The sequence below is a fragment of the Balearica regulorum genome, chromosome 24 (assembly GCF_011004875.1).
Source record: "Balearica regulorum gibbericeps isolate bBalReg1 chromosome 24, bBalReg1.pri, whole genome shotgun sequence".
Classification (NCBI taxonomy): Eukaryota; Metazoa; Chordata; class Aves; order Gruiformes; family Gruidae; genus Balearica; species Balearica regulorum.
The window spans coordinates 5,065,311-5,093,207 of NC_046207.1; the positions used below are offsets into that span (position 1 = coordinate 5,065,311).

Here is a 27,897-nt window from a genome sequence, read left to right on the forward strand (position 1 = left end):
TTTTTTTTTTTTTAAAGGGAATTGGGAAAAAGACCCTAAATAAATTGCTTTGGGAACCAGACTCTCCCTCAGCCCTACCTGAACACTGCCCCACGCTTCCCTCACTGAGAAGCACTGGTGCCCAGCTAGCAAAACATCTTTTTTTTTTTACATTTCCTTCTTCCCACATGGATGGGTTTGTTTCATTCCTATTTTTAAACAATCCCCCCCCTCCCCTCCCCGCTGGCTCAGGGCAGAAAGCTCACCGCTCTTTGCGGTGGGGTGGTTGGGTATTTTTTTTTTTTTTTTTTGTCACTAACCAAGCGCGGGAGGTTTTGGCCAGCGAGACACCCAAGTGGGGACCCTACAGCAAGTCACGGGGTGCTCGCCGGCAGCCTAGCAAGGAATACAACAGGGAGCTTTCGCAGCAGCTGAAATGCGGACGAGACCTTGCTCTGGCAAAAAAAAAAAAAAAATAATTTTTTTTTAATAAAAGTCACGTCGCTAAAGGTGGAGAGGCGAGGGAGGGGAGGACCGGGGTGCGAAAGGCGCATCTATCAGTACGGAACCCCTCTCCCCCGTCCCCCCCGCGGAGGCACTCTGCCAGGCCCACGGTACGCCTTCCCGTAAGAAGAAGTCGCCTGGGTTGGGGCACCCCAGCTGTGACCTGTTCCTGCCCCACTGGAACCCGCCGTCCCCGGTCCCAGCTCGCCGTAGTTTTGAATTTTGGCCTCTGGATGTACCAGCGTGTTGTTGCTCCCCTCGGTTTTTGTAAAAGATTGCCCAACCGAGTGTATGGCGATGGGGACTCTGGTGAAACGGAGGTCCTGGTCCCCTGGAAACTGGACAGATCCTGTGCCCTGGTAATTGCTCGTCTCCCCGAGGTGGCTCACGGAGCCCAAGAAGGTCCTGCTTTTCCCCAGAGGCTGGGCAGAGGGTTCTAGTAGCGTCTGGCCCGAATTCAGCTCCTCGGTACCAAATCCCCCCTCTGAGCCCTCAGCGCTGTAAGTCCTGGAGGAGTGGGACCTGCCGTAGTCCGCGGCTCTCGAGGCTTGGTGTTCATGCGTCGTGTGGCTGAGCGGTTCCGGTTCTTGCTGGGAAAAGAGCTGCAGCAGCGCAGCCGTCACGGCCGGGTTCAATTCTTGGGCTGCGTTGGAGAGATCGCCTTCGGACAGAGGTGGTGGTGGCGGCGGCGGCGGTCCGGGGGGCTCGGGGGGTCTCTTCTCTGGTGGGAGAATGCGAGGAGGACATGCTGTGGAAGGGTTACTTCTTTTAAACACCATCTTAAAACATCACGTGAACAGATTATAAATACATTTATATGAAAAAAACCCAAAAACACAACCCCAAAACAAAACAACCACCAGCCAGCCTACCGAGACAGTCCGCTCTCTAGGATGTGCTGGAAAAGAGGCGGAGAGTTTTAAAAGCTGGCATGCATTGCAAAATCAACGCACATGTTCATTAACGTTTCCCCTGTGCTCGCCCCCGTCCCCCACGCTCCCAACTAGTCGGCAACAGCTGTCCTAACACACGAGCGCCCGTGGAGGGAATTCCTGCTCTGGGATCAAAGGCTAACACCAAACAGGAGACAGATGTGGAGCCACACGACGGCACGCGTTCCCCAGAAGCGGGCTCTCCCGTGCCCTACTGTGCCGCTACCAGGCTTGCCGACAGCTGGGCAGCTGTGTACTGATGTACTGCTTTAGAAAAAAACCCACAACCCCAAACCCACGTGTACCAGTTCCTGACTGCGGCCGTGACAGCCCAAAGGGGTGCAGCACCCTCTCTGTCCCCTCTTCGCCCTGCTTCTTGACCTTTGTAAAAAGTACATTCCCAGCGTCCGGTCCAAGACAATCTCAACCCACAAATATTTGCACACAACGTACAGGCTGTCCTGGAGCACGAGGAAATCCTTTTGCTCTCCCCCTGTGCCCCCTCTTCCCCCAGGCCCCCCCCCCCCCCCCAGCCCAAATCAGACCTGAAGTCTCAAGGATTTCCATTCCCAAAGGACCCCTCCTAGCACAGACAAACGCACCCCCTTCACACCCCCCCACCATCACCACGCTCTTTTGCTTTGTATTACTGCTTTTGCAGCAGCAGGAAGAACAAAACAGCCCGGTTAGGCGGTGGGAAAGGCGAGAGCAGAGCTCTGCCCGCCCCCAAAGGCGGTGGCACGGCTAGAAGTGACACCGCGGAGGGGAGGACGCAGCTTCCCGCAGGACACGATCTGCTCCCGGTGCCTCGCGTGCCGACTTTGCTCACAAACCCAGCCCTGACTCCTGCAGAGCAACACAACTGAACTGACTCCATCTCGTCCATCGACAAAAGGATGGGCTACACAGCGATTCAAGTTATTACTGGCGATGACGTAAGAGGCCACGGACACCTTGTTTGAATCAGATCCTCAAAATCATTTGCAAAACTGGTTATTAAAAAGGTCAAACTTTATTGTGAAAACCAGTAGTCTTCCAGGACCACCCCTCCACCCGTATCAGTCAGTCCACTTTAAAACTAGATTGTATTTAAATCCAGAAAACAATCTTCAGGTAATTTTAAAGCCAAGCTGATTTGGGGACAGCATATCATTTAAAATAATTATAAAACAGAGAACAATGTTATTTGATTGAATCTGCTCTACAATAACCTAGTTATCTTCCAGTACTAGGGCAAAAAAAAAAAAAAAGGAGAGAAAAAAAAAAAAGCACGATCACAACTGGCTTGTGGTGGGCGGGTGTGTTGAAGGCACGAGAACACAGCACGTTCAGCTACATTGCAGAGGAGTTGTGTATCAGGCCAAAAGAGGCTCCCTGGAGAGTCCGAGACCTACTCGGGAGGCGCTTCTACAATTTGGTGAGGTCGTCACAGGATGTTGCTAATAATTCAAAAAATCAACAGAAACAAAAAACATGGAGACATTTACACTCACCTTTGAAAAGGAAATCCAAGAGTTCACTGATACAATCAGGTCTTTTAAACATGCCTCTTACTTGCTCTACAAGAACCAGCTGTTTGGCTCAACTTGAGAAAAAGCTGAATTTCAGGATTCGTAAGAGTCAAGACTACATATAACCAGGCACACCAAGGCCGGATGCACAAGTTTCTTACGTACGCAACTGTCACTGTCCCTCCCTTCCAGCACTCTCCAGTATTTCAGTTCATGTTCTTTAAAAGCATCTCTGCACATTCTAATTTTTGAGAGGGCTGGAAGGGAGGGGTGAAAAAGAGAGTTGGGACAAACAGTAAGATGGGAAAATCTGCAGAGATCCAAGGCCCTGTGCAAAAAAACTGAATGTGTGAACCGATTACTAGGAGTATTAGAGGAAGAACTGACCCTCCAAATTTCCCTTTAATATTTGGGCAAAACCCAAAACCTTTAATCTTCACTGACCCATTCACAGTGGAGCACTAATGGATTTTATATGCTTTGGAGATGTGAAGCAGAATAGTAAGTTACTCTGTGTTTTGGCTTTTTGCAGCTGTTAAAACCTCCTGAGCAGTCCAGCACTTACCGCAGGGAGTGGGTCAGTGTCTTTTTCAGTCTCGAAATCTGGGATTCGAGCACATTTTAGCACCCAGCACCTTTCCTCCTCCCATCCACACCCCCTGCTGCCCTCTCTCACAACACTCCAATGTCTCAGTTCCCCCTGGCCACAGTTAAGCTAGAGGCACTCATATGGAATGCTTTAATTGTTCAAACAAGTGCATGGCATCCAAGATGCACAAGCAACAGGCATGATTATTTACCTGTACTTTCCTCCGGATGCACTGTAGGGGTTTTCCTTGCCCCTCGTTGCTCATTGCTCTTCTCCCCGTTGCTCTCCTCCAGGGTTATAACAGGTTCCTGGCTCTTCATCAGCTGACTCAGCAGAACGGCCAGCACGTTCTGCATATCTCCCTGAGCGCTGGCTGTTTCTGGAGTCGCCTGCTCCTCCGGTAGCTGGGTCTCCGCAGGTGGCTCTTCTATGGCTTCCTCTGCTGCTGCTGCTGCCGCCGCCGCCTGAGATTCGTGCTGCTGAGTCGTGGCTTCTGTCAGAGCGTTGATGGACTGGTTGAGAGCCTCCAGCTGTTGCTGCATCTCCGGGTTAGAGTGTACGTTCAACAGCTGGGCCATCTGTGGGACGCTCAGATCAGTCTGGCTCTGCAGCAAGTTCAGTAAAACAGCTAGTTCACTCTGATTCAGCTGCTGGGTGATTTCTCCAAGGCCTGCGGGAAACACAAGAAGCATCACAGGAAGGTTAGGCAAAGCTGTACCAGACTGGTTTGTAATCGTGACACTGCACATAATAACAAACATCTCTTCTCCGCCTTCCTGGGAAGGCACGGAGGCTCCAGGAGGACGATTCAGGGACAGTTCGCTCAGATTTCCACCATCAGCTTGCCCCCTCCAGACCGCAATCAGCTCTGAGCGGCGCTGCAGCAGCACCCCGTGGTACTGTGCCCACACTGCACCCACCAAGGCTCCGTCAGCCACACGGGGAGGCTTCTCCTCTGCCCCCTCAAATCTACCAACCTAACTCCAACACACGCCTGCTTCTTAAAATCAGCTCAGTTGAGCGAAACCTCCCCGTTCCTCAGTTAGCAAACTGAGGGCACCTCAAGAATCCGACTGATGAGCAGCTACACCACCAGTTACGGCAGCAAGTCCGAGGACGCGCGACGAAGATGGAAACTCTGAGCCCACTGCAGTGGTAATTGGAGCAGCGAGTCTGATGGCAGCTCAGCCCCTCCCGAGGCCTCTGCAGCACTCCCCGGATCAAAAGCACTCCCTCCTGGACTGGAAAGCAGGTTTCCCAGGATGGAGCTAAGCTGCTGTTTGGGACAGAGGAAGGGTGTGCTCCACTGACGCAGCAAAAGAAATTAGGTCAAGCAGAAGGCAATTCCTTGCTGAAAGCTGGCCTGGGACCAGGGAGGACTCTGTCCTGACCTGCAAGTATCCAGGTTAGTTTAAAATACAACCCTTGAGTGGCATCACTTCCCTTTGCACCATGCTGGAGCAGAGCCTCCTGAGTGACAAGTGACAAGGGTGTCCCTTCACACTGACACCCCCTCTAAGTCAAACTTTTTGGGAAGAAGGGTGCAAAGGTTTGGTTTTAGAAGCTTAAAATTAAGCTCCTCTCGCTGATAGGCGACTAAGAACGTGACACTCGCTTTTCTCAGCTGTTTGTTAATCCAACCACCACCTTTTGTCCATCTGCCACGTTTCATTGAACACATGGATCGTGCATTCCCTGGAGCAAGAACTGTCTTCCTCATTACTCGTCAGTACAACATTTGACACAAAGGAAGCTTTAGCCCATATCTGTTTTTTTTTGTTTGTTTGTTTTTTTTAAGAAGGCTTCTACAGAGTAATCAGCACAGTCGGGGTAGCTTCGTATATCTCTACATATCTCTGTATATCTCTACATTCCCAGGAATCAAAATACCTTCCCTCCAACTATTTCCTAGACACCAGAAGGTTGGTCACAGTTCTGCAAACAGTGCACAAGTCCTGGTCCTACAAGTCTTTACGACCAAGTGATTTTTTCTGCCACAAGCAATGTGCAATAACGTACGCTTTTGCCCACCAGCCACTAGTCTGTTACATCCCATGCCTAATCTTTATATAATTTGATCAACAAGATCAAACTTCAGCTCATTCGCACACCCTTTACATGGCTGTACCTTACGGGCTCCTATCTGTTACTCCACTGGCCTAAGTGACTCAATGACTCCTTTCATTATTCTATGAAAGCATAGTAGAACAAATTCATAGTCAGCTCATCAGTGAGTGACTTCTGAAGACCAGCCAGAACGCTCTGCAGCTTGTAGTTTTCACAACAGAGGAAAAAACACACAAAAAGTTTAAAAAAAAAAATAAATCAGGACAGGTAGATTCTGGAACGCCCTTTCTGTAGAAATAGAGGTGAAAGAACCAGACTGGCTTGAAAATAGACATAATAAGCCACCCAGACCAGAGAGGTGACATATTAGGAGGAGCTTTTTACAGACCAGGCTGGGCACTGACCTACTGCATCTCCAGCACCAGACTCTGTTTTGAGCTGGGCAGGCTGTGGGTGCACAGGACTGCTGTTGTTTTTCACAGTGTCTGTGCTTGTAACAGAGGTAGTTTCTTTCCGAGAAACTTTTGATAATGGTGGCTCTTCCACTGCAATCCCGCTTTGCCGCTGCCGTCGGCGTTTCTTGCTCCACAGCTCGTGGCAGTCCTGCCAGTGGGGAAGGCTGGAAGAGAACAACACTTAGCAGTTAAGAAACATGGCAAGAAAAACCCATTTAATCCTCAAAGCCCACAGAAAGTTGTTAGTGCCATAAGAGAAGCACAGATGTTCCTCTGACTGCAACCATGCTATTAAACCAAGAAGGGGCAAGTCCTAGAACCAGGAGAGGCAGCATAATTGCATGTGAATCATTTAATTTGCACTGGGATCTCACCCCTGAATGGACTGGCTTAGCTATCATGCACACAAGCCCCAATGAACAAGCAGCATAAACGACGCCTGGACGGTCCTCCATGGCACAGAGGACAGGGCTATACTACATGTGACTCTTGCATATCTTCCAACAGGGTTTTAGAGCACCTTACAAGCATTAAACTGAGCTTTATAAAACCAGCCTGTTATCAGGCAGAAAGCCAACAGCACAGGAAAAGCTATTTGCTCAGCCATATGACAAAATGCAAGGGCAGAATCGAGAAGAGAACCCAGAAATAACAACTTAATTCTGACTGAATAAAACGCCAAGGCCAAGCCAGCGGCTCCTTCCCAAAGCTCATTAGCAGAGAGCCCACTGCAGTGGAGGATGCCAGCTGGAACTTACTCTGGAGGTGCCATTTTGCTGAGGTCAACATCCTTAAGGAAGTCACTCTGCAGAGCCTGTTCTGCTGTGCAGCGCTTGCCGGGGTCTAGCGTCAGCATGTGGTCCAGCAGGTCGAGAGCAGACGAAGGAATGCTGTGTAGAGAGTTAGAAATATGGCTGAGTTAAGGGGTTGTTCTGAACAGGAGGGAGAAGCTCGCTTTCAGAGAGACACCTCAGGCCTAAGGGAAATCCATGCAGTCAAAACTTACTGCTACGTGATGCGGTGGCTCAAAAGACATCAACAGAACAGACATCAGATGTGCAATACTTTCAGTCCAATTTTTGCCATTTATGAAGAGCAATTCTGCTGCAAATCCCACAAGATTATCGCACAATTATAGTCCCCCCCCCAGAGACCACGTCTCTGAAGTCAGCCACCCTCAGCGGTGTGAGAACACCGTACTGTCAGTGTGCTTTCCAGGTGCAGACCCTAGCTAGAAGTGTCCTAAGCGTGCAGAGGCAGGGAACCCCTCTGCAAGGCACCTGTGGCAGATCAGATATTTAGAAAGGGGACAGCGACCTTGTTCCAGCCTTCCCCAGATGGGGGAAGCCCTCCTGGAGAGGGCTGCCTGAGGGCAGAAGGCAAGAAGGGGAAGCACAGCTTTATCCTGCCAGGTAGGCTACAGCCAAAGGCTAGCAGACAAGTCGCACAACGTAACAGAAGGCTGTAACCCCCATGCAGCCGCTTATCCTCTCTTCTAGCAAAACTCACAAGGAGAACTCCTCACGCAGGCGCCTTCGGTATTGCTTCTTCGGTTTCATAGTGTTGAAGTAGGGCAACTTGATGACATCCGGCCACACCGCTGGACAGGGGCTCCCACAGAGCCGGCTAAGAACCAGAAAAGCACAGGAGGATCAGCAGGTGAAACACAGCGAGAAAAGTCACCAACCCAAGTGAAAACATTTTCTTTCTAAGCAACCCAGCGTACCAATAGCCTAGGTCTGAGGACACTTCAAAGATTAGATAACCTTCTGGTTAAAAAGGAGGTATCAGGAAGAGGAAAAATGCTCACCTTGAACTTATAAGCCACCCATCAAAATGAATTTTCAGCGTGAGATGTAATTTAGGTTCAGGAGTTTTGCACTCAACTAACAGCAGCAAAGTTTACTGAGGGTACATACATTAGCAGCCACACACCTGATGGTAGGCACGGACACAGAGATGCCTAACTACCCACATCTGCAGTTACAGTCATTTGCTGGTCCTATTTGCAGGCAGATTAGAGAAAGAAGGCTCTTTTAACACAGAGACTGTGTGCACGAGCAGTTTCTGCAGCACCTCTTCTCATAGGCATGCATGTGCAATGCTTTACCTGATTAATTCAAGCTGAGCCAGTTCCAGATTGGCTTGAAAAATAGGCTTCTTTGTAAACAGTTCCCCGAGGATACAGCTGGAAAGAGGAAAAGCAAGAGGTCATGACAGCAAACCCTTGGGATGATCATTTGAACACTGCAGCGTTTCTGTTCAGAAGCGGGTTTGCCTGAGGAGAGTTATTTGCATCAGGGCTTGTAGTTGAGAACTGACAAACTAACCTATGTGTACAGAGTCACCAATTCTAGGCAGCTGGGAAATAACATTCACTAGTAGGCTGGTTAACACGTCACAGGCTTCATGCTTTAACTCTTTGCGGGGAAAGGAGGATGTGTCAATAGCATAGCAAGAAAAAAACCCAGCCAGGCATCTCATTTTTCTTCAGATTCAGCCCATTTATCTTATCAACTTTACTGGGGGAATATCTGCCTGCTCAAATCATCCTCAGCTGCCAGTAGCGTACTGTTTGTCCTTACCCAGCACAGGATATAGCCCTGTATGCATGTTTCTATGCGCACACAACATTTGTACAGCTGGAAGGGAAAGGAGGAGGGAGGGGATAACTCATTCAGTCCTTAACATCTACCCTTAAGCCTTCAGACAGCAACGACCATCGGTGCCAAATCTAGTTGTCTGCTGGAACTGGGCTAGCCCCACTCCTTTGGCACAGGCCACTGAACAGCAACTAGACCTCGTGGTGGGAGTTTCCAGAAGTGATTAGCAGGGCCTGACTTTTACAAACCTTTGTCGTTTGTATACTAAGCTCCACTGAAAGTTTACCTGTGAGTATGACAATGGGAGGTACGCACTTTGGGAGATCCAGCCCCACTTCTGAATGCTGAATCCTCGAGTCTCTGGTTCTGAATCACTGGGAAAATGTTCCATCTTTGTGGCTGAACTGCCCAGACTCCTTCTGTTCATGAGGCTCCCTACACTACCAGAAACCTGAAATCTCTATTTAAAAATGTTTCCTAGGTTTAGCTGAAAAAATTAGGTGACAAACAGAGCAATCTGAGGAGGTTACAGAAAAACTCTCTATTAGGTCACTAAAACCATACACTAAAGCTAGGACCAGCACAGAGTAAGCTCATTACCCCTTCTGATCTTAGCGGTACATCATTATCAAAGCTTGGTTTGTTTTTTAAACAGCGAGAATTGACACTTTTTATGCTCTCGCGTGCCAATAGCAAGAAAAGGCTCATTCTAGGAGTTTTAGTTAGGTGACACACACCTATTTCCTCAAAGCACAGAATTTTGAAAATATTCCTATACTGTCATAACACTCTGCCTAGCCGGAACAGATACAGCTTCCAAAATCAGCACAAATCAAAGACCAGCTTCCATTAGAACTACTCTATTCACGTGCTGATGTTTGCAGCCCGAAGCGGACAGAAGACACAAGCCAGGCACTTACCCACAGCTCCACACATCTATGGCTGGTGTGTAACGCTCCTCACCTAGCAGCAATTCTGGAGGTCGATACCATAATGTAATGACTTTATTTGTGTATGGACGGCTGGAATGCAAGATACAAATATAAACTGATGACAAGAGCCACAAAACCCTTACAAACTGTCATTTTTACTTCCAAAATGCAGTATTAGGCATTAAGTAAAAGCAGTGGGCTTTCAAGTGCCTCAACTTCCATAGCACCTGCCTGAGTTAAATAAAGCTGATGAGATAACACAGATTTCACAGGTCTGCCTGTGTGCACAAGACAGCAGGTTGTAGGTACCCAAGACTGAAAAACCCTGGCCTGCAAGAGGCAGCAGCAGGCTGCCATGACTGAATAAGAACTGATCTCAGAGCCAAAGTGGTCCATGGCAAGCAGAGAAGATGTTTTGGTTCCTTATCAGGTGGTTTGTCTAAAGGAAAGCTATTCCTACCAGCCAGGAGTACAGTTTTCCAACAGCTGGAGCTGCATTGTACCACTTACACTGGAAATAATTTTCCAGGCAATGCCAGGACTTCCAAGTGAAGGGACTACGTGGATATTACAAAGAAAGGAGCTCATCCCACCCACATAGGCCATTTCCCCTTTCCTCCACTCCGCTCTGCCTCACCTCTCCTCCGAGCTGTAGAGTCGGGCGAGTCCAAAATCTGCAAGTTTGATTTGCCCACTGAAAGACAAAAAAACAGTCACTGGTTTGAATCACAGCTGGGCTCACATGCTGCAAGCAGTAAAAGGCAAGGAAATCCCCCCCATGTAGTAGAACAGCCTAACGAAGCAACGTTTGCAGTAATTACTTTTGGATGTGCCAGTCTTAATTTTCCAGATCCTATTTTATGCTTCAAAGAAACAAAAAAAGAAGAAAATGAATAAAAGCAGTAATTCAGTCTCATCTCTATCCCAAACCTCTCCCAACAGGCCAATGTCCCAGGGACATTTTTTAGATGGATATCCAGACATGTGGATGCAATTATGCACAGTATTATTCTCACAGGCTCAAAGTTTTCTTATGGGTATCCACATAAAGACGTGAGAATTAACAGCAAATGAATAATCGTTACGTATTCTGTGATGAACTACGTTACTGCCAAACACCGCTATCTAGAAAAGAGAGCGCGTTCATGGAGAACTACTTCCTACCTTCACCCCCAACGGTTTCTCTACATACAAGCACTTCCAATAAACAGCATTTTTGCCAAACGCCATGGAGACCAAGTGTACACAGAGACCCATTTACTTCACGTCAACATGACAGAAAGCAAACTGTAAGGAGCTGCAGAACGGGGAGCAGAGGGCAGAGAATGCTACCAACAGCAAGTTAACTAGAAAGGTCGTTAGGGTGGTTCACCCTCACAGCAGGAGCTGTGTTCTCAGCCTGCAGCACCCAGGAAAGTCACTGCTTCATTATAACCATCCTAAACATACTCAAGGTGACGACAACAACTGTGTGGCTCTCAGTTGAGCCCAGGGAGAGTGCAAGGAAGAGCTTGGACAGAACTGTATCAACTCCCAGGTTACCTGTTGTTCAATAAGATGTTGGAGCACTTAATATCTCGATGAAGGAAATTCTTTTTGTGACAGTAATCCAGACCCTCCATTAACTGTTTCATGAAAGACTTGATATGGTCCTCTGAGAAATGTACCAAGCCAGATTCTAGCAGCCCCATTAGGTCATGGTCCATGTACTCAAACACAAGGTAAAAGGCACCTGGTATAACAGAGAAGCAATTTAGGACAAAGAGGAGAGACTAAGAATGAAACTAGATTCAGTTGCTGAAACATTTTCTGCGCACTGTGAGCGTACTCTGTTGGTGTTTTCTCTAATGCAATCTTGTGATATTTAGGGCTTACTGGGTATCCTAGAGGAAGTATTTTTCCTCAAGGGGAGGACAGAACCAAAAAACTAAGTAGTCCCTCTAATGCCTCAACCTGAACATCTGAAATCAAAATATGCCCCCAAAATAAATTCCTTTGAAATCCTGATCACGTTTACCCATCCATTTTGGTTTTTCTTTCAAGCTGGCTTGTTTAAGACTACTGCTATGCATGGCCTAAACCCATGTTTTCATTGTATCCTTCCCCTTCATGGAAGGGAAGCCCCCAACAAAAGCTAGTGGGATGCTGTAACACCCTCCATGGTGGCAGAGGATAGAAAGTTTTCCACACATTAGTGAGTTTGTTGGCACTAATCAGTGTTAGAAGTGACCCTGTAAAGGCTTTTTCTTTTTTTTTTAAAGACTGCTCTTTTGTGACTCTGCAGGAATGCAATGCATCCTTTTAAGCCCATGTCTACTTCTGCTCTGCAGTGCGACAACTCATTTTAATTGGAATCTATCCTCTGATGTAGGGCCAAATCCAGATGCCAAACTTGCTGGAGGAATCGAGAAGGAATGCAAAAAAAAAATTCTACACTAGAGTTTAGATTTTTGGTTTTACACTAAGAATAAACAAATGGAGTTGCATCACCTCTTTGGCTAATCGAAACCACACCCTGCAGCAAATACTACCTTTGTCCTTCTTGAAATCCAGTGCATCTTGTTTGTCCGTGACAATTTCCTTCATGTTAACAACACTGCGGTGGATCAGCTGCCGAAGGATTTTGATCTCGCGGATGGCCGTGATAGGGAAACCTTCCTTTTCATTGTCCAGTCGCACCTTCTTGAGAGCTACCAATTCACCTGCCAGAACAAGCCAGTGTCAAAGCCTCTGCACACATCACTGCTAACAGCTCCATGGGGTTCCAGGGGGAAGTTGAAAGTAGCTATGAGCAGAGTCAACATCCACCAAGAAACAGCAGAGCTAGCTTTAGTTACCATCCTACTAATTTCCATGACATTGCTCTGTCAGAGGTTGTCACTCCAACAACTCAAGACAGATGACGCCAGTGCTGCTCCTAATCCGGTTCAGAGGAAAGTCACACCGATGAGCTTAGTCCAGCCCTTTTCACAAGCTCTGCTACAATCGAGTCTGACAAAGGCACATTTAAAAAGCAGGGGCTCAGCTGGCACCTATGGCTGCCATAGCTATACCTACCACAACCATCCAACCACGTGCAAATGGTACACACAGGGCACACGATTTCACAGGCAGAGAGGGCAGCTGGGCACTAACAGTTCCCAGGATTTCAGAGCTTCTCTTCTTTTGCCCATTTTGAAAACATCTGATGTAAATGCTTATTACAGGGCTGGAGCCATTCCTAGTTCTACAGGTATTTGGCATTACCTGGCAACACCGTTAATGCTGGAATGGGTTTTAAGGACACCCACAGCAACAAGGCCTTGAAGAAGCGGAGTCAATCTGAAGCCGCTTGGCATCCTTACCTGTATCCTTGTCCTTGGCTTTGTACACCTGCCCGTACGTCCCTTCTCCAATAATCCCAATGATATCAAACTTGTCCACGCAACGCTTCCCCCAGTCACTTTCTGTCTGTCTCCTTTCCCCATACCGAGGACAACAGATTCTGAAAGAGGGACAAGGACTGTTAGACACCCACGTACTCCACCTCGCCCGCCAGCCCACGGACAAATGCCCATTCAACCGTTTTAAGCTGTACCCCAAAAGCAAGAAGCAGAGGTGAGGCCCCCCCATCTTTAGACTCCCAGCAACTGTTTGGTAGAGTATAATGAATTATACTATGTAATCTTGACTACTCCAGATACAGACACTGCGACACAGGAATATTATCCTTCTATTTTGTTCAGATACTGAAACACCCCAGCCAGAAGACACTCACTGTCAGATCTTTTCACTTCACTTATGCATTTATCAGCTGCGTAAGGGTAACGAGCAATACACTGCTCCTCCTGGGGAAATACTGAGTGCAGAGCGGGGAAGACAAGCAAAATGGATATTATATCACCTCATTTGCACAGACCTTGAGGCGGCAAAAGCATTTTGCTATAGTCTATCTGGGGCATGCACTTAGCCACGCAGAGTTCTACAAAGATCTCATTACATACTTTTAACCAAGAGTAGCTTGGAGGAGAACCAAACCAGTATCTTTATCTAAAAAATACCAAAGAATTATGCTACAGTAGGACCAAAAAATAAAAACAAGTGTTTGGCATCTTTTGCAGAAACACTGGACATTTGATTTTTATTTAAAAGGAAGCGTAGCCAGCACTCTGGGTACAAGACACCAAGGGAGCTTGCTTCCTTGACAATTGCATGCATTTTGTTATAGTGGAAGTTGTATACGCCATGCAACCTGACTAATACTTCAACCATGCATGAAGAAAAGGTAGGCGTTTGTCTCTTATTTGGAATAATCAATTCCTAGAAGCATTGTGAGCTTTATATGGGGATACTCATCAGGAGACTTCTTTGTCCTGCAGGCTACAGGCTAAATCAAAAGACGAGAGAGCTTTCAGGGTAGATGTGGCTGGAGATGGAATATGACACACTCCAGCAATTCCTACCACTGAAAGGGTCAAAGGGGAGGACAACAGAATCCATCACAGCTTCAGTGTAGAGCCTGGACCGCAGTCTTCATTTGACGCACAATTTACACAACCTCCACTTCTTCCCAAGATCAAATAGATGGGGCAAGCGGCCTTCAACTGTGAGCGGCCCACAGATGAAACAACCCACAGGAAATAGTTAATGTACCATAAGAAAAAACAAAACCAAACAGAAATACGAACTTGTTTTCTCCACGTTTCACTTCCCTCAAAGGCAGCACCCAAACGAGTCAGGGGACAAAAGAATTTCGATACAACTGAACAAAGTCTGGCTGAAGACTTCTAAGTAAGTGCGCATTAAGTGTTCTCCCCATCCAATAAATGGTGGGGAGGCTGCTGGGAGCTGGCAAAGCAGCTGCCAGATCCAATTGCAAAAATGACTGCACTTTCAACAGCGCCGTCTCCACATGGAACATAAAGGCAGGCAGGCAGCTCTTCTAGGAGTGCTGCAGTATACACTGAAACACAGCTCTGGAAACCTAGACTGACATCTGGGTGTAGAAATGGAAAACCTAACAACTCAAAAAAGCCAAAAAAAAAAAAAAAAAAAAGAAAGCCAGCCTTACTTTGGTCTCTTTTTGAACGGTTGCTGAGGTGGTGTGGCTGCCTTTGGTTCCGGGGAGTCAGGAGGAGATGGATCCCCTCCAGGGAGCTCTGGAGGGAGCGGGAGGTCCGTGAGTAAGTGTCGTGGTCTCTGCTCTCTATCTTTCTTCACAGGTTTTGGAGGAAGAATCTCTTTTGGACTAAACTCCGAAAAGTTAATACAATACAAAAGTCAGACTTGACAGCCAATTAAACAAATAAAAAAGCCTACTGCAGGACTACAGCTCTATTGCAGAGCATAAAGTTAGGAGCCCAAGTTTAAGTGCCAAAATTAGCATAGCCAAGTATAAAACAAAACAGCCTTAAATTTTACAATGATAATACATCAGGAGAGAAAAGGGTTAGGTTTGAGCCACTGTCTTCAAACACACACACAGCTCTCTGCAACTAGAACTTGCTCAATTTGCACAAATAAGTAATTATTCTGAGTTTCCTGTTCAGGTTATCAGCCAGCACTCACTTTCCGACCCTTACTTCCTCTATTTAGTCCATTTATCATAATGAAATTAAATACATGACTTAAGGACCCCTATAAATACAGACCTAGAATTAAATCTTTCTACATAAGTCACTTTTAACTTCTTAGCAAGGACTGAAATGTAGCTCTAACTTGTGAAAATTGCTGAGAAACCAAAAGCTAACTTTTTAAAAAAAAAAAACAAAACAAAACAAACCCAAACAACCAAAACAAATTACCAGTGGCCTCAGAAGCTTGGTTTAGACTGGCAAGAGTCTCATAAGCAGAACTTAATTTCTCTTTCATGTATGCAGCAGGGAGAATTCCTAGGTCTGAATAGTAAGGAATTCTTCTCCACGCAAATGTCCGCTTCACCAGGAAAAGAAAAAGATGAAGAGATACGAACAACCTTCCAAGGTTCGTTTTTAGGGCAGCCAGCAGGAGGTTTGCTGTTTGTCAGCATCACCAGGTCTAATGCTTCAGCACAGAGAACTCCGCATAAATGAACTGATGGAACTAGGTCATTTTCCCAATTTTTTTTTATTAGACACTGCCTAATCTGCATGAAAATCTCTTGTGAAATATAGTTAAGAAACACGCAAGACGAAGGAGGACATTGTTCTGGCACTGAGCTCTGACATCTTCTGTAAAAGATCTTACAAGCAGTACGTATCCTAGAAATACCATGAGTAGGAGAGCTGTATGGGCTGAAGCTCACCCCCCATTAACCGCAAATCCTTAACGTGCGGAACGACACCTCATCCAAGCAGAACCCACATTAAACCTCAGAAGAGGTTCTTCAAAGCAGGATCTAGACAGCCAGGGCCTACAAACGCACGTAGGACCAAGAGATTTCGTTCCAACAGAGCAAATTGACTAGGTTTTACGGCTTTTATACGTGCATTTGAAGCACTGATCTAATGTCCAGTTCTTACAGATTGAACGTCCACAGTAACAAAATAGCAGTTATCTGTGTTTAATCCACTTCTAATTGGCAATTAATTTGTTCCTGATAGTATTTAAATATTCAATAGTATGTGCTAAGCTTGGGCCCTTTGATCCTGTCAGAAAGATTCATCCTTTTCCCCCCTTACCCAACACACATCAAAAGCCAACTTCTTTGCAAGAATTTCTAGGGAAGGGGAAGGTGTGTTTGTAGGTTTAACCCGCAGATGCCCAGCCTTTCAGGAGGGCCCTTCTCTCCCTCTATCCCAAATAGTTTCCATTTTCTTCCTGTCACACTGTTATCTGTGCTTAGTTATGTACAGCTGCTTAGTTAATCTATTTGCATATCAGCACTGGTGCTACAAGATGGTTCCTGTAACTTTAATTACCCCCAGCACACTTGGACATTTCACCAGGCTTTTCTTTCCAAGCAAGAAAGACAAACAGACCCTTCGGAGCTGCCCAAGCAGAAAAATGACACAATGCCAACACCAACTGCCTAACAAAGACTTCTAGAAGCTCCCTCTCTTCTCCTCCCCTACAGTAACAGGAATGCCATCAGTCAAATCTGCATTTTTATCTACCTTAGTGCTGTGAACTGTCAACCAGATGCTCCCAGAAAACCATGCAAGCTATACAGCTTCTGGGTGCAACATCAAACATGTACGAATTTTGTGCTGCTCGCTTCTAAACAGCTTTTCCTCTCCTGCTAGGTGAAGCAACGCACCATGCACCTTGGCTGCTGTGAAGTCTAAAAGCATTATAGAGAGATAAGTCTTGAGAACTCGGCAAGCATCGGGAAAGGTTAAAGAGCATCTCACTGGATGAGGTGTGCTTTGTACTTGGACACTTCAAAGCTTATTTCCAAATCTGGTCCTTACCACTGTCTCAGAGCTGGAGTGTTGTCTCAGCATATGAAAACAGAAGGCTAAGAAAAGTTTTGTCCATAACTGCGAAGGCAGTTGATTAAGAGCAAACTTCTGTACAGTCAGCGCCATATGCAACTGCCACTAGACTCAGCAAAACGAAGTGGGATTTCCCGTCCTTTTATTGGGAAAAAGTCACTGTAAATCCATTGACTAAGCTTAACAACCAGCTGTACTATCGCCCACACTCCTAAGTTCATAGTGATGGCAAAGATAAAACATACTTTTACAAAACTAAGCCACACCTGGCTGGTAAAAAAAGAGCTCTAGGTGTGAGTGGCTAAAAAATAAACCACAGTATTTGCAGCACAATTTCCGTGTTTGGAAATAAGGGAACACAGCAGCAGAACCTTGCTTAGGCTGGCATTCGAGTTGGGAAAAATCTGCAATCTGTTAAAAGCTACTGCTCATCACAGATACATCTAAACTAAACAGATACTTGCTGAACAACATTGCACAGCTTAGGAAGGGCAACATAAACATGCACAAGCCTAACTTTTACGTTGATCACAGTGACAACATTACCCTAATTTACATTGATACCAGGACAAGCCATGAAAATCAATTAAATGAATCAGAACATGTAACATACTGTGTTCACTTAAACCACAGGGTAATTATATCAAGTCATAACTATCATGTAACACACTATTCATTAAAAAACACATTTTACTAACCAACAAGGTAGCTAGGATATCTTTAGCAATGCTTGCAAAGATACAGAAGTTGTTAGGGAACCACAGGCTAAGTAGATCAAGCAGAAAAAGAAAAAAAATTATCAGTGATGACATTACATTAACAGTACTACAACATACTAACAGCTAGAAAAGAAAAAAAAAATTTTCTTCTTCTCCACCTCCATTTTGGATATTCCTTTCCATTCCCCTCTTCCCTCCCCCAAAAACCCCAACCCCACAGTAAGGTTTCTCAGACAAGTTCATGTTAGAAGCCAAGACCACCACCAGCCAAGACACAGAGCAGTGAGAGCTACAATTACAGGACAGAATTAAGTCTGTATGTTTTGACTAGAAATGATAGAGAACGGAAAGCTGAAGTAGGTGCACTTTCACTCTTTCATTTTCAAACAAATACCTACTTCTTAAGCCATGGGGATTGTATTCAATAATTTAGACAATACTTAAGTTAAACCAATGCCATTTTTTACATGTGGGCGTGGCCTGCACATTCAACAAGTTTGGAATAGAAATAGTTCTGGTTTGTGTTCCGGTATTGGAATTGTTACGCTCCTTCCTGTTACTTAAGTACAGGTTTTGGAAGAATTAAATGAAAAAGCAAAATTCAAAATAAGCCTGTGCAAATGGCTGCAATGTAAAGGGGTATCTAACTCCAGATCCACGTTTCACTACTGTAATAAATATGACCAAAGAGCGATGTGAAACTACTTACTATCCGGCATTAAACAGCAGCCAAACCTCTCTCTCACCAAGGTAAGATGTAACTACCTGCACAGGATTATAGAACTCTCCACATAAAGCTGAGAAGGCCAAAACCAGGAATGGCTGTGCAATAAAGCATTTATACCAGCGGCACAGCCCTTGGCATACTCTGCAGGATACGCTAGTAAGTGCCAAACTACCCAAAAGAACTGTTTATTTCAACGTTTTACTTTTAAATGCAAACAGGATGCTCTTGTGTGACCTTACCTATCCAAGTCATCTTCCCCAACTAAAATAGGGGGGAGCGGAAGCGGAGGCAACGTTGAAGTTTTCAGGTGTGGAATAGCAGCCGTCACAGACACTTGTGTTTTTGTAGCGACTTGGACAGAGGACTGAGAGTTCACCTGAGAGGATAAAGTAGACGTCCTTGGGTGGGAAGAAGATGGCAAAGACGTTGGGGCTGAAGTAGGGACCTGAACGGGAGTCAGTTGGGATGGTGGCAAAGGTGGAACAGCAGGTGATGGAGGCAAAGGCGGCAACGGTGGAGTTGGAGGCGGTGGTGTGGTTGTTGGCAGAGGTGGAGGAGGTGATTTTATTGAGGGTTGTGGGGGTGGAATCTCCTTTTCTGCCGCGTCTGTCTCTTTTGGAGATAGGAGGTCCTCTACCACTGCTACAGGCTTCAAGTCTTTTGTTCCCGTCTGTTTCGAATCTCGAACTGGAACAGGATGTTTCCTCTCAGAGTTCTCCTCTGCTTTGATTTTTGTGGTCTCTGCAGGGGCTTTAGTCTCTGCATTCGTATACAGTAAATTAACTAATTCAGTATCTGAAGATGATTTTTCAGATTTAACAGTTTTGATGACCTTTTTAGATTCCGTTCCAGACTCCTTAAGTTCAGCTAAGCTGTTCTCCTTCCTAGACAGGAAAACAGGCGAGCCCTTTGCCTCCTTCCCATCTACCTTGGCTGCAGCTGCCGCTGCTGCCGCTCGTTCCTTTTTCTTCCTGCTGAGTTCTGCCCCTAGACTGGAGTTCAGCGGTAACCTTGTCGGTGATATGCTGGAATGGCGACTGCGTGACCCAGACCTCTGCTTTTTACTGTGAGATGATGAGTGTCTTGAATACCCAGGACTTCGGCTTCGGGACTTCACGGACTTCCTGCGGAGAGAACAGGGAGAAGATAAATGAAACTGAGCATCTCTCAACCTTGGAGCTACTCACCAACATCAATAGCTCTCTTTGAAAATAATTCAGTTCTGTTTATTTGTCAACTAAGTTCAGAGAGTCAGTAACACCTGTCAGGAGAGCCTAAAGCTACTGAAATGAGTTTATTGACTAAAGCAGTAAAAGTTTGAGGTCATCATCCAGCCTTCCAGTGTCAGGACTACCCTCACAATCATACTGCTAAGACAAAAAGGAAGGATCAAGATTGGACAAGCCTCAAGGTAGAGACGAGATCACAGATGCACGCACCAAACACAAGACTTCAGTCAAGAGGATGAGCTAGTAGTTTACAGATCTTTCACCGTGATTATGTACAACTTTAAAGGAAACAACGGATAAAGTATGACTGCCCCCATGGGAATGCCGCCTCAGGAAATATCTCACTTCAAGCTAATTTTTCCCCCTGGTTCTTTTACTATCATCAGAACTCAAATTTGCATATTGTGATTCAGGAGAAGAAAAAAACCAGGAATTTTAATACCATCTGAGGTATGTCCAGAGGGTCTCAGCCTTACTCTGCAATAAATGGGTTCTAAATTAGGTCTATATGCAGAAATAACAAAAAAACCCACACTAGAAATCTGTGTTGTGATACAAGCAACAAGCAAGGCAGGAAATGCCTCACACCATCAGAGTACGCACTGTGAGCACAGGGTGAACCTAGTCAGAAGCCAGCAGTAACCGCAAGTTCAGTGGAGACTGATGTGGAAACAAGATAAAAAATAAAATGGAACTGGAAACTGGTACTTCCAGTGTCCATGTCAAAAGAACAGACAAGACAGAACTGTTTCCTCCACCTGAGGAGGAATAGGATTTTGCAGGTTATGAGACAGCATACTTTCACCGTACGCGTGGTGGCTCTGATGGGTTTAGAAGGGGTGTAAGCCAACAGGAAAACAAGAGATTCTGAGATCAGACCCTATGAATACTATAATAGAAACGATGCTCAAAGTTTATTTTTATTCCGTGATTTATTACTCCGAACATAGCTAGTTTTGAAAACATGGAATTCTCTCAAAATATTGTTCCACACTAGTTATAAAAAAACCCCTAACAGCAAGCAGTTTTAAACACCGTAGATGCTGCTTGTAACCATACCCAGAATATAATTAACAACATCTAAACTGTTTATAGTGCTACACAAAATAGTATTATCCCAAGACAACAAACATTTGGAAGAGAAACTGGAGAACTGAGACTGACTAATGCAAAGTGCATTGCTAGATGCCACCAGCACCCTCAAGGATGGGCAGAGTTGCATTTGCACGGTCTCACTGCACAGCGGCGTGGAATTTAACGGAACCTTCTTGCTTTGCTACGCCAGGAACAAGCATTCTGCCCTCTCACTAGTAAGTACAACCCCAAACCTCGTGCTAACAGTGGTCAAAGAACACTACGACGGTAGGTAGTCCTTACCTTTAGACTTACAAAATAAATATACAACCAGGAGAAAAAAAAAAGTGTCATCTGAAGTTACTATTTTCCTCTTCAACACACTGTGCTGGAGTGGGAATGCTGCCTCGGGATCATCTCTTTTTCCAAGGTTTCCGCTGAATGAATTAACGGCCTTGGACACAGTTTACCATTTAGACAGCAGTTCACCTGCCGCATCCCAGTGCAAAGCTGCCAGGAGCTGAAAAAGCAGTTACATCTTCACTATGCTCGAAGACCTTTGCAGGCTAAGGAAAACATTCCTAATGAAACCTGTAGGACATAGTCTCCTGCAACCACAAATAGTTTTGGGGTTAGCATTCCCTATTGCAATTATTTCCGGATAGATGGTTTAAGACGCTGTGATACTCAGTTTCCTGCTCCCTATCTCCCATCCACGCCAATGATTACCCCCCAACAGTTACTCCAAGTCAACTGGTTGCAGAGCAACATTCTCAACAAGAACACTCAGCAGATCTGATCTAAAGCAAAAACTTCTCCAAAAGTGCAATTTGACCTTATTTTTAATAGTGCTACACTAGAACCGCAGTCACCAAAGACACCTGCGTGGACACAAGCAAGGGAAAGGTAACGCTGGAGGAAGCGGTGGGGCGCGCAGACAGGAGACTCTTACACAAGGGTTGCTGCGGAAGAAGTTGCACCACAGAACCACCACTTCCAAGGGCTGGAGATGAGTCCCTGACCTTCCATCAGCAAACCTACGTGGCTCCTCTGTTCCACCCAGACTAAATCCACTTATTCCCTCCCAGCAGTCTTCCCTGCTCCACAGGCACCACTCATACTTTTTTCTCTTCAGTCATCTAATGATAATTACCTATAGTTATTATACAAAGAGCTGTTGTTTCTAAGTTCATTTTCCAGCTTGGTGTTTACGGCTTCTTTGTTAGACCCAAAAAAGGCACCGCATCCAGCAGCTTGTCTGCTTTCCCAGCGACACCAACACGACCAGTAATAGTCCATTCTACAACAAATCTTACCTCCTATCATTGGACCACGAACAGCCTGACCACCACTACAGTGCTTGCTGAGGAGCGGCCTTCCACAGCAACACTTGCTTTTATCTCTGCTGGGTATCTCAAAAAAGATGCAGTAAGACAGAAGATGCAGAGGCAGATTTTGATTTTTAAAGATACTCTTTCCATTCTCTGGAACGATCTTTTTGTGGCTCTACCTGCAGGCAGTTAGTTAGCACTTTTACCTTTTTCACCCTTAACATGTGTTAAGGCAACACTCTACAGCTGATTTGCTCTGCTAAGATTATCAGGGATGGGTGGGGGGCAATTCAGTCTCGCACGCAGTTCTCTTTCAGGACGAAAATGCTCTGGGGTTACAAAACACCTTGTTGTCTCTCTAGCACGGGAAACTAGAAATACAAGATACTAACCGTGATGACTGTGAATTAACATAAAGTTACAGATGATGGCTCATCTAAAAATACAAATAGAGAAAGCATTATTACAGTAATTTTACTGACACAACCAGGAGATTAGAATGGTCTTTGGAGGAGGGAATGCCAGAACCCTCCAGACCTCCCCATGCTGAAAACGACCATGGCTAACAGCTGTTAGCAGAGGCGACCCTGAGTCAGTTGGCAGAACAAAGCCCACATCTCCATACTTCCAAGTTATCTACTACACAAACTCCCAGGAACATCTACAGACATTAAAATATTTTACCTGCTCCAAGCCACAAAAGAAGCTAAGAGTAAAGTGCAAACAAGTATCTGGGAAGCCCGACCGCACGCCCCACGCTCTAATCTCTCAGGAAACAAGCTGAAACCAAAGGCCAGTGTTTCTTATTTGTGAATGCCCGACCTTTTGCGGTGGCAAGGATCCGCGTAACAGTGGCCACGACCACAGCACGTGCACACACTCACACTTAGCTGCTATACTTAGTACAGAGCACAACCCACCTTCAGCAAGCTGAAGGACTCTGGAATTTCTTCTTCTAGTTTTAGCTGCAACGACAGTTGCTAAAAGGAATGGCAAGCCACATCTGTTATTTTCCCTACTGACCAAATCATCCTCATTTCCTCCTAAATTGAGAGCAAGTTGTTTTGCACAGCTATTTGAAATGCAAACATTCTGTATTTTCTCCAATCAGCACAGCACATTGATTCAGTTTCCTAACACTGTATTTTGGATGTGGAGATTAAAGAAAACACAGAATGCACCAAAAAAAAAAAACCCCCACCAACAACCACCCATATTGTCAGTCAGTGGAAATAATTCAGTGTCCCAGAAAAGCCTGAGTTACCTCCTCTGAAGAATTTAAGCCATAGGCAGATGTTCACTGCCCGAGCGTGCCAGTTAAAGACGTTTTCTCTCCCAAACTGTTTCTGCCTCTCTGCAGGAGCCAACAGAAGAAGAGATCACGCAGTCACTCCCCAGCTACTCAGGTGCAAAGTCAGCTGCCTCCGTTTACACACTCATCTGCAGTAGATCAGCCAATGCTGGCTTCAGCAAGGCTGGGGGGTGTGAGGCACAGCCGACCCTCTCCTCACCTCTGGTTTCTGGAGCAGAAGTTTGACCATAAATTTACACCGACTGCCTCACCATACAGGCCTCAAGCTCAGTGAGACAAAACCAACAATGAATTACAACTTACAGCTGCCCAACATAGAAAAATACATTAAATTGCCTCTGCCCCTTTACTAGAATCACTTCAGGCGGATGTTTTCTGAAGGTGTAATCCATGTTTTTGTCCTGCTTTAAAAGAATCTATCACACAGTCAGTAAGTTATCTGCCCAGAAAAGGGAGAAGAGTAGTAAGTTATCAATTGAAGTCAGAGATTCAAAGAATTCAGTACAAGCTGAATGTAAACAGCAAGTAACCTTTGGAATCTCTTTTGGTTTTGGGTCTAGCATTTTGTCAGTGAGTCAAAGATGCCCTTAAAAAGTTTCTTACGTAGGTATGTAAGTTCAGGGAAGCAGCACAAAGCGCTTCAAAGTCGCTCCCATAATTAAGATCAGGAAAAGATAACTGCTTGATTTCTCAAGTCAGAAGCAGCTAGCCATTTACAGAAAGAGTAAACTTCAGGTTCTCCCGGGAAGTGGAGTAACCCAGGGGTAAAACACACCTCTTTGTATACCTGCTCCACTTTCCATCTCGTTTCTCCCTCATTAGGGCTGAACATGGACATTTAACAGGTGCCATAATACACAGTATCATGAAGTATACATACGCTTTCTACTACTGTATTCTCACTCTTCCAAAAGCATTAGCAAATGATGTGTAAAAGCAGTCCCACCAGGGCAAAAAGGACTGAGGGGAGCAAAAGTCATTGAGGACTATCCCTCGGAACCTCTCAGGTGTCCACAGAGAAAACAGGGCAGAGGAGAAACAGCCCAAAGGAAATTTTCACTATGTAAAATCACAGCAGAGTAAGTAGATTTTACATAACAGCTTCCAGAGTGCTAAAGACCAATATGCCTCTCTTACAGCAAGGACAAAGGCACAATTTCAAGCTCACTATGGAAGACAGTATTCCTGAAGTTAAAAGAAGAGCTCTAGTAACAAAGGCCGGATTCCAAAAGCCCCGAGTTCTTTGGGAACTGCTGATCACACAAACACGCTCTGGAGGCAGCCTCTTCACTCGCAGCTCCTGTTTGGACCATAGGATGCAGTACAGCTAACACAGCGCAGAGCATTTCTATAGTGATTACATTCCAGGTCACATCTTAATTGCCATGGAGCTACAACCAAAGCTTCACAGCACCCATGGTGACAACTGGAAACTCACTTAACATAAGCTGAAGCTAGGAGAAAAAAAAAAAAAAAAAAAAAAAGAGTCAACATTAGACTATGTATTCATGCATATAACAGGATGATGAATGAACATCTTGAAATAAAACACACGAAACTACCTTCAAATAATAGTTTCCTTCTGTAGCAAGGTTACTGACTAAGGAAAAAAAGAGAAAATTGTAGTTAAGCCAAAATACAGCTGGTTCCTACTTGCCCTTCCAGAATGCCCCGATTTCAGAATGGAAGCAAGAAACTCTAGTACTGAGAAAATAAAGTTTAGGCCACAAATATGGAGTTTACATGTGGTCATCTCTAATTCCAGGAAAGAGAAAAGACAAGTCAGTTCAGAAAGAGCAAAATACACTCAAAACAAGCTACCCTCTTGAAAAGTGTGATCAAGTTTCCACACTTAGTAAAACAGATAAAGGCTTCCAGAAAAAGGTGAAAACATTCTCCCCGGCTGAACTTCTCGCCAGGGAAGTGCATTACATCCCGCATCAGGAGCCAAATGGCTCCGTCTCCCTTCAGAGCACAACCATCCCTAGGAGCCCCAGCCCTTCTGCAGGGGCCACCTCCAGAGGTGGGTGTAATTTAATCCCAGGAGCTCGTTCAGCCCTGGGCCTCTCTGCTGAGAGCCAACATGGACGCTGCCTACCGTCAGCCAGCGAGGTGTTTTCCCAAGTGTGAACATCATTTTAAAGGGAATCGCCACAAAACCGACCAAAGCAATCCCACACAGCTCACTCTGAAACCAAACTAGGCAGCCAGTGACCCTGGGCCCCACCGAGATGAGGAAGAGGGTTAACCCTTCCCATGCCCAGAGCCACCCCAACCACCCCCAGACACTTCCCCGCTCCCCAGGGCATGGACGACCACGCAGAGAAACACGCACCTGGCGATGGGGCTTCGGCTCACGGACCGTTTCGCGGTGAAAGGGCTGCTCGAACGCCGTCGGCCGTAAGGGCTCGGCGACCTCCCGCTGTAGGACCCGCTGCCTCTCTCATAGCTTGAGGAGCGCCTCCTGTTATAGGGGCTTATGGACCTCTGCCGCCGGCTGTAAGGGCTGGGAGAGCGAGTGTTCGACTGGTAAGCCACGGGCTCCTTGTAGGGTGGGCTGATCGACTGCCGGCGCGAGGAACCGCCGGGGCTCTTCCTATAGGGATCATAGTTACTGGACGTGTGAGAGCGGGGAGGGCTGAGATCGTACTCCTGGATGTAGGAGGCTCCTGAGGGGCTGTCGTCCAATTTAGGGCTGTCAGACCATTTTCTGTGAGGACTTCTGGATTTCCGCTTCGGACTGTCAATTGTTTTGTAACTTTTCGGAGCATCCCTTTTCCGATGGCTTTTACTGCGCTCTTTGTGGCTGGACTTGAGCTCCCGATCCTTCCTGGATTTCTCCTTGTGCGCTTTGGCCGACCGGGACTCCTTGTTGCTACTCTTTGAGGACAGTGACTTCGGGTGCTCCTCGCTTTCGAGGAGTCTCTTGGAAGATCCTGATATTCTCTCCTTGGTGGACCCGGACCTGCTGGATGCCTCCAGGCTTTTTTCTAATTTCCTCTCTTTTTCTGCCTGTTTGCTCTTCATCAGCTCACGAATGCGCTTGTGCTGGTGGTGCCGGTGCTTCTGTATCCTCTCACTCCTCTCCGCTTTCCTCTCCTCGTTCTCCCTCCTGTCCAGCTTGAGGGCCACATCATCCGAGAAGGTATCCGAATCCGAACTGATGTCATCGTACTCCACCAGCGGCTTGATCATCGCACCCAAGGGTGCCGCTGTCTCCTGGGCTGCCAGCGGTGACTCCTTGGAGTGCCTAGACTTATGTCTCTTGTGCCTGGAGGCCAGCCGATGCCTCTCCTTGCTATTCGAACTCCCGCTGCCAGGCGCGTGCTGCGAGGACCCCCCGCCGCCCCCATCCTTCTTGCCCCCATGTCTCTCCGGGTTTGGCATTCCTCCTCCACTGTGCTCGAGAGAGGGGAGGGGGGGGAATCCTCCAAAACCCCCGAACTTCAAACTTCCTCAGCGCCTGCTCCTCGCACCATTCACCCCGGGCCTCGGCCCTCCCTGCCGCCAACACCCCCTCCTACATGGGGAGCGGGGCAGGGAGCGCGGCCCCGCGGCGGCTTGAGGCCCCGGAGGAGGCGGAAGGGGGGGGGGGGGGGGGGGGGGGGGGGCGGGCAGGAACCGGGAAGGGAGGGGGAAGGGCACCGGCCTCACCGCCTCATCCGAGGGGCCCAGGCCCGGAGGGCAGCGCCGCCGCGGGGGCGCCCCGGGAAGGCGGGGCCTGGGCCCGCGATCCCTCCCCACCCCCTCAGCACCGGGCGCCCGGGCCCCGCGGGCCGCCGCGCTGGTCTCTCAGCCGGAAGGCCCACGGGGCGCCGCCGCCACAGCAGCCCGTACCCCCCCCTGCCCGGCCCGGCCCGCCGCGCCCCGCCGCCGCCCCCCGCTCACTTCCCAAAGCGAAACGGCTCCGCGTCCAAGGGGGGCACCCGCCAACTCTCGCGAGACCCGACCGCCTCTCGCGAGAACGCCGCCGCCCTCCGCCCCACCGACCGGCCGCTCGCCCGCCCGCCGATCCCGCGAGACCTGGCCGGAGGAGATGGGAGGGGCGAGAGGAGGAAGGTGAAGAGGCGGGGGCGCGCACCTGTCCTCTCGCGAGAGCTGGGCCGCCTCCGCGCGTTGCTGCCCGATGACGCGCTCGTCAGTTTTGAGTGAAACTTTATTGAGGCGCCGGGCGGGGAACAGCGCCCGCCCCGCCCACTCAACAAATCTTTATTGAGACGCGGCCGGCGGACAGCGCCGCCAAGTTTCGTTACGGTGTGCCGATTCCGGCCGTTTATTCCCCCGGGGTTGAGAGTTAAAGCGGTTTGATGCTATCGGCGGGTCACGGTTAGGGCCTGATTGGGGGGGGGGGGTGTGTGTGTGTGTGTTGGAGCGCGCTCACCGAAGCGTTGGGTTTAACTACAGCCGGTAACGGGCGCTGAACGCGCGGCCCGCCCCGCCCCGCCTCGCGCCAGGCGCTGCCAAGAGAGATGAAAGGCTGGAGGGGGCGGGGCTTTTTGCTGCCGGTTGCCACGCCTACTCTCTGCGCATGCGCGCCGC

The 27,897-nt window shown here is 47.3% G+C and overlaps 1 protein-coding gene across 4 annotated transcripts; it reads right to left on the reverse strand.

Moving 5' to 3' along the window:
* CDK12 (cyclin dependent kinase 12) lies at positions 1 to 27,104 on the reverse strand. 4 transcript variants are annotated; one of them, XM_075775512.1, is made up of 14 exons: positions 25,694 to 26,880; positions 18,652 to 19,536; positions 14,623 to 14,799; positions 12,917 to 13,056; positions 12,104 to 12,274; positions 11,115 to 11,304; positions 10,210 to 10,266; positions 9,561 to 9,662; positions 8,148 to 8,225; positions 7,547 to 7,663; positions 6,796 to 6,927; positions 5,987 to 6,201; positions 3,727 to 4,185; positions 1 to 1,204 (listed from the first exon to the last, which is right to left on the reverse strand). In XM_075775512.1, the coding sequence occupies exons 1-14, from the start codon at positions 26,743 to 26,745 to the stop codon at positions 537 to 539; spliced, it is 4,443 nt and encodes a 1,480-aa protein (XP_075631627.1). In that variant the 5' UTR covers positions 26,746 to 26,880; the 3' UTR covers positions 1 to 536. The 4 variants fall into 4 exon arrangements, with proteins under 4 accessions (XP_075631627.1, XP_075631626.1, XP_075631628.1 ...); XM_075775511.1 differs by having other exon boundaries at positions 273 to 1,231; positions 25,694 to 27,104; XM_010301562.2 differs by lacking the exon at positions 1 to 1,204 and adding an exon at positions 2,409 to 2,854.
* Between the last annotated feature and the right edge of the window lie 793 nt (positions 27,105 to 27,897).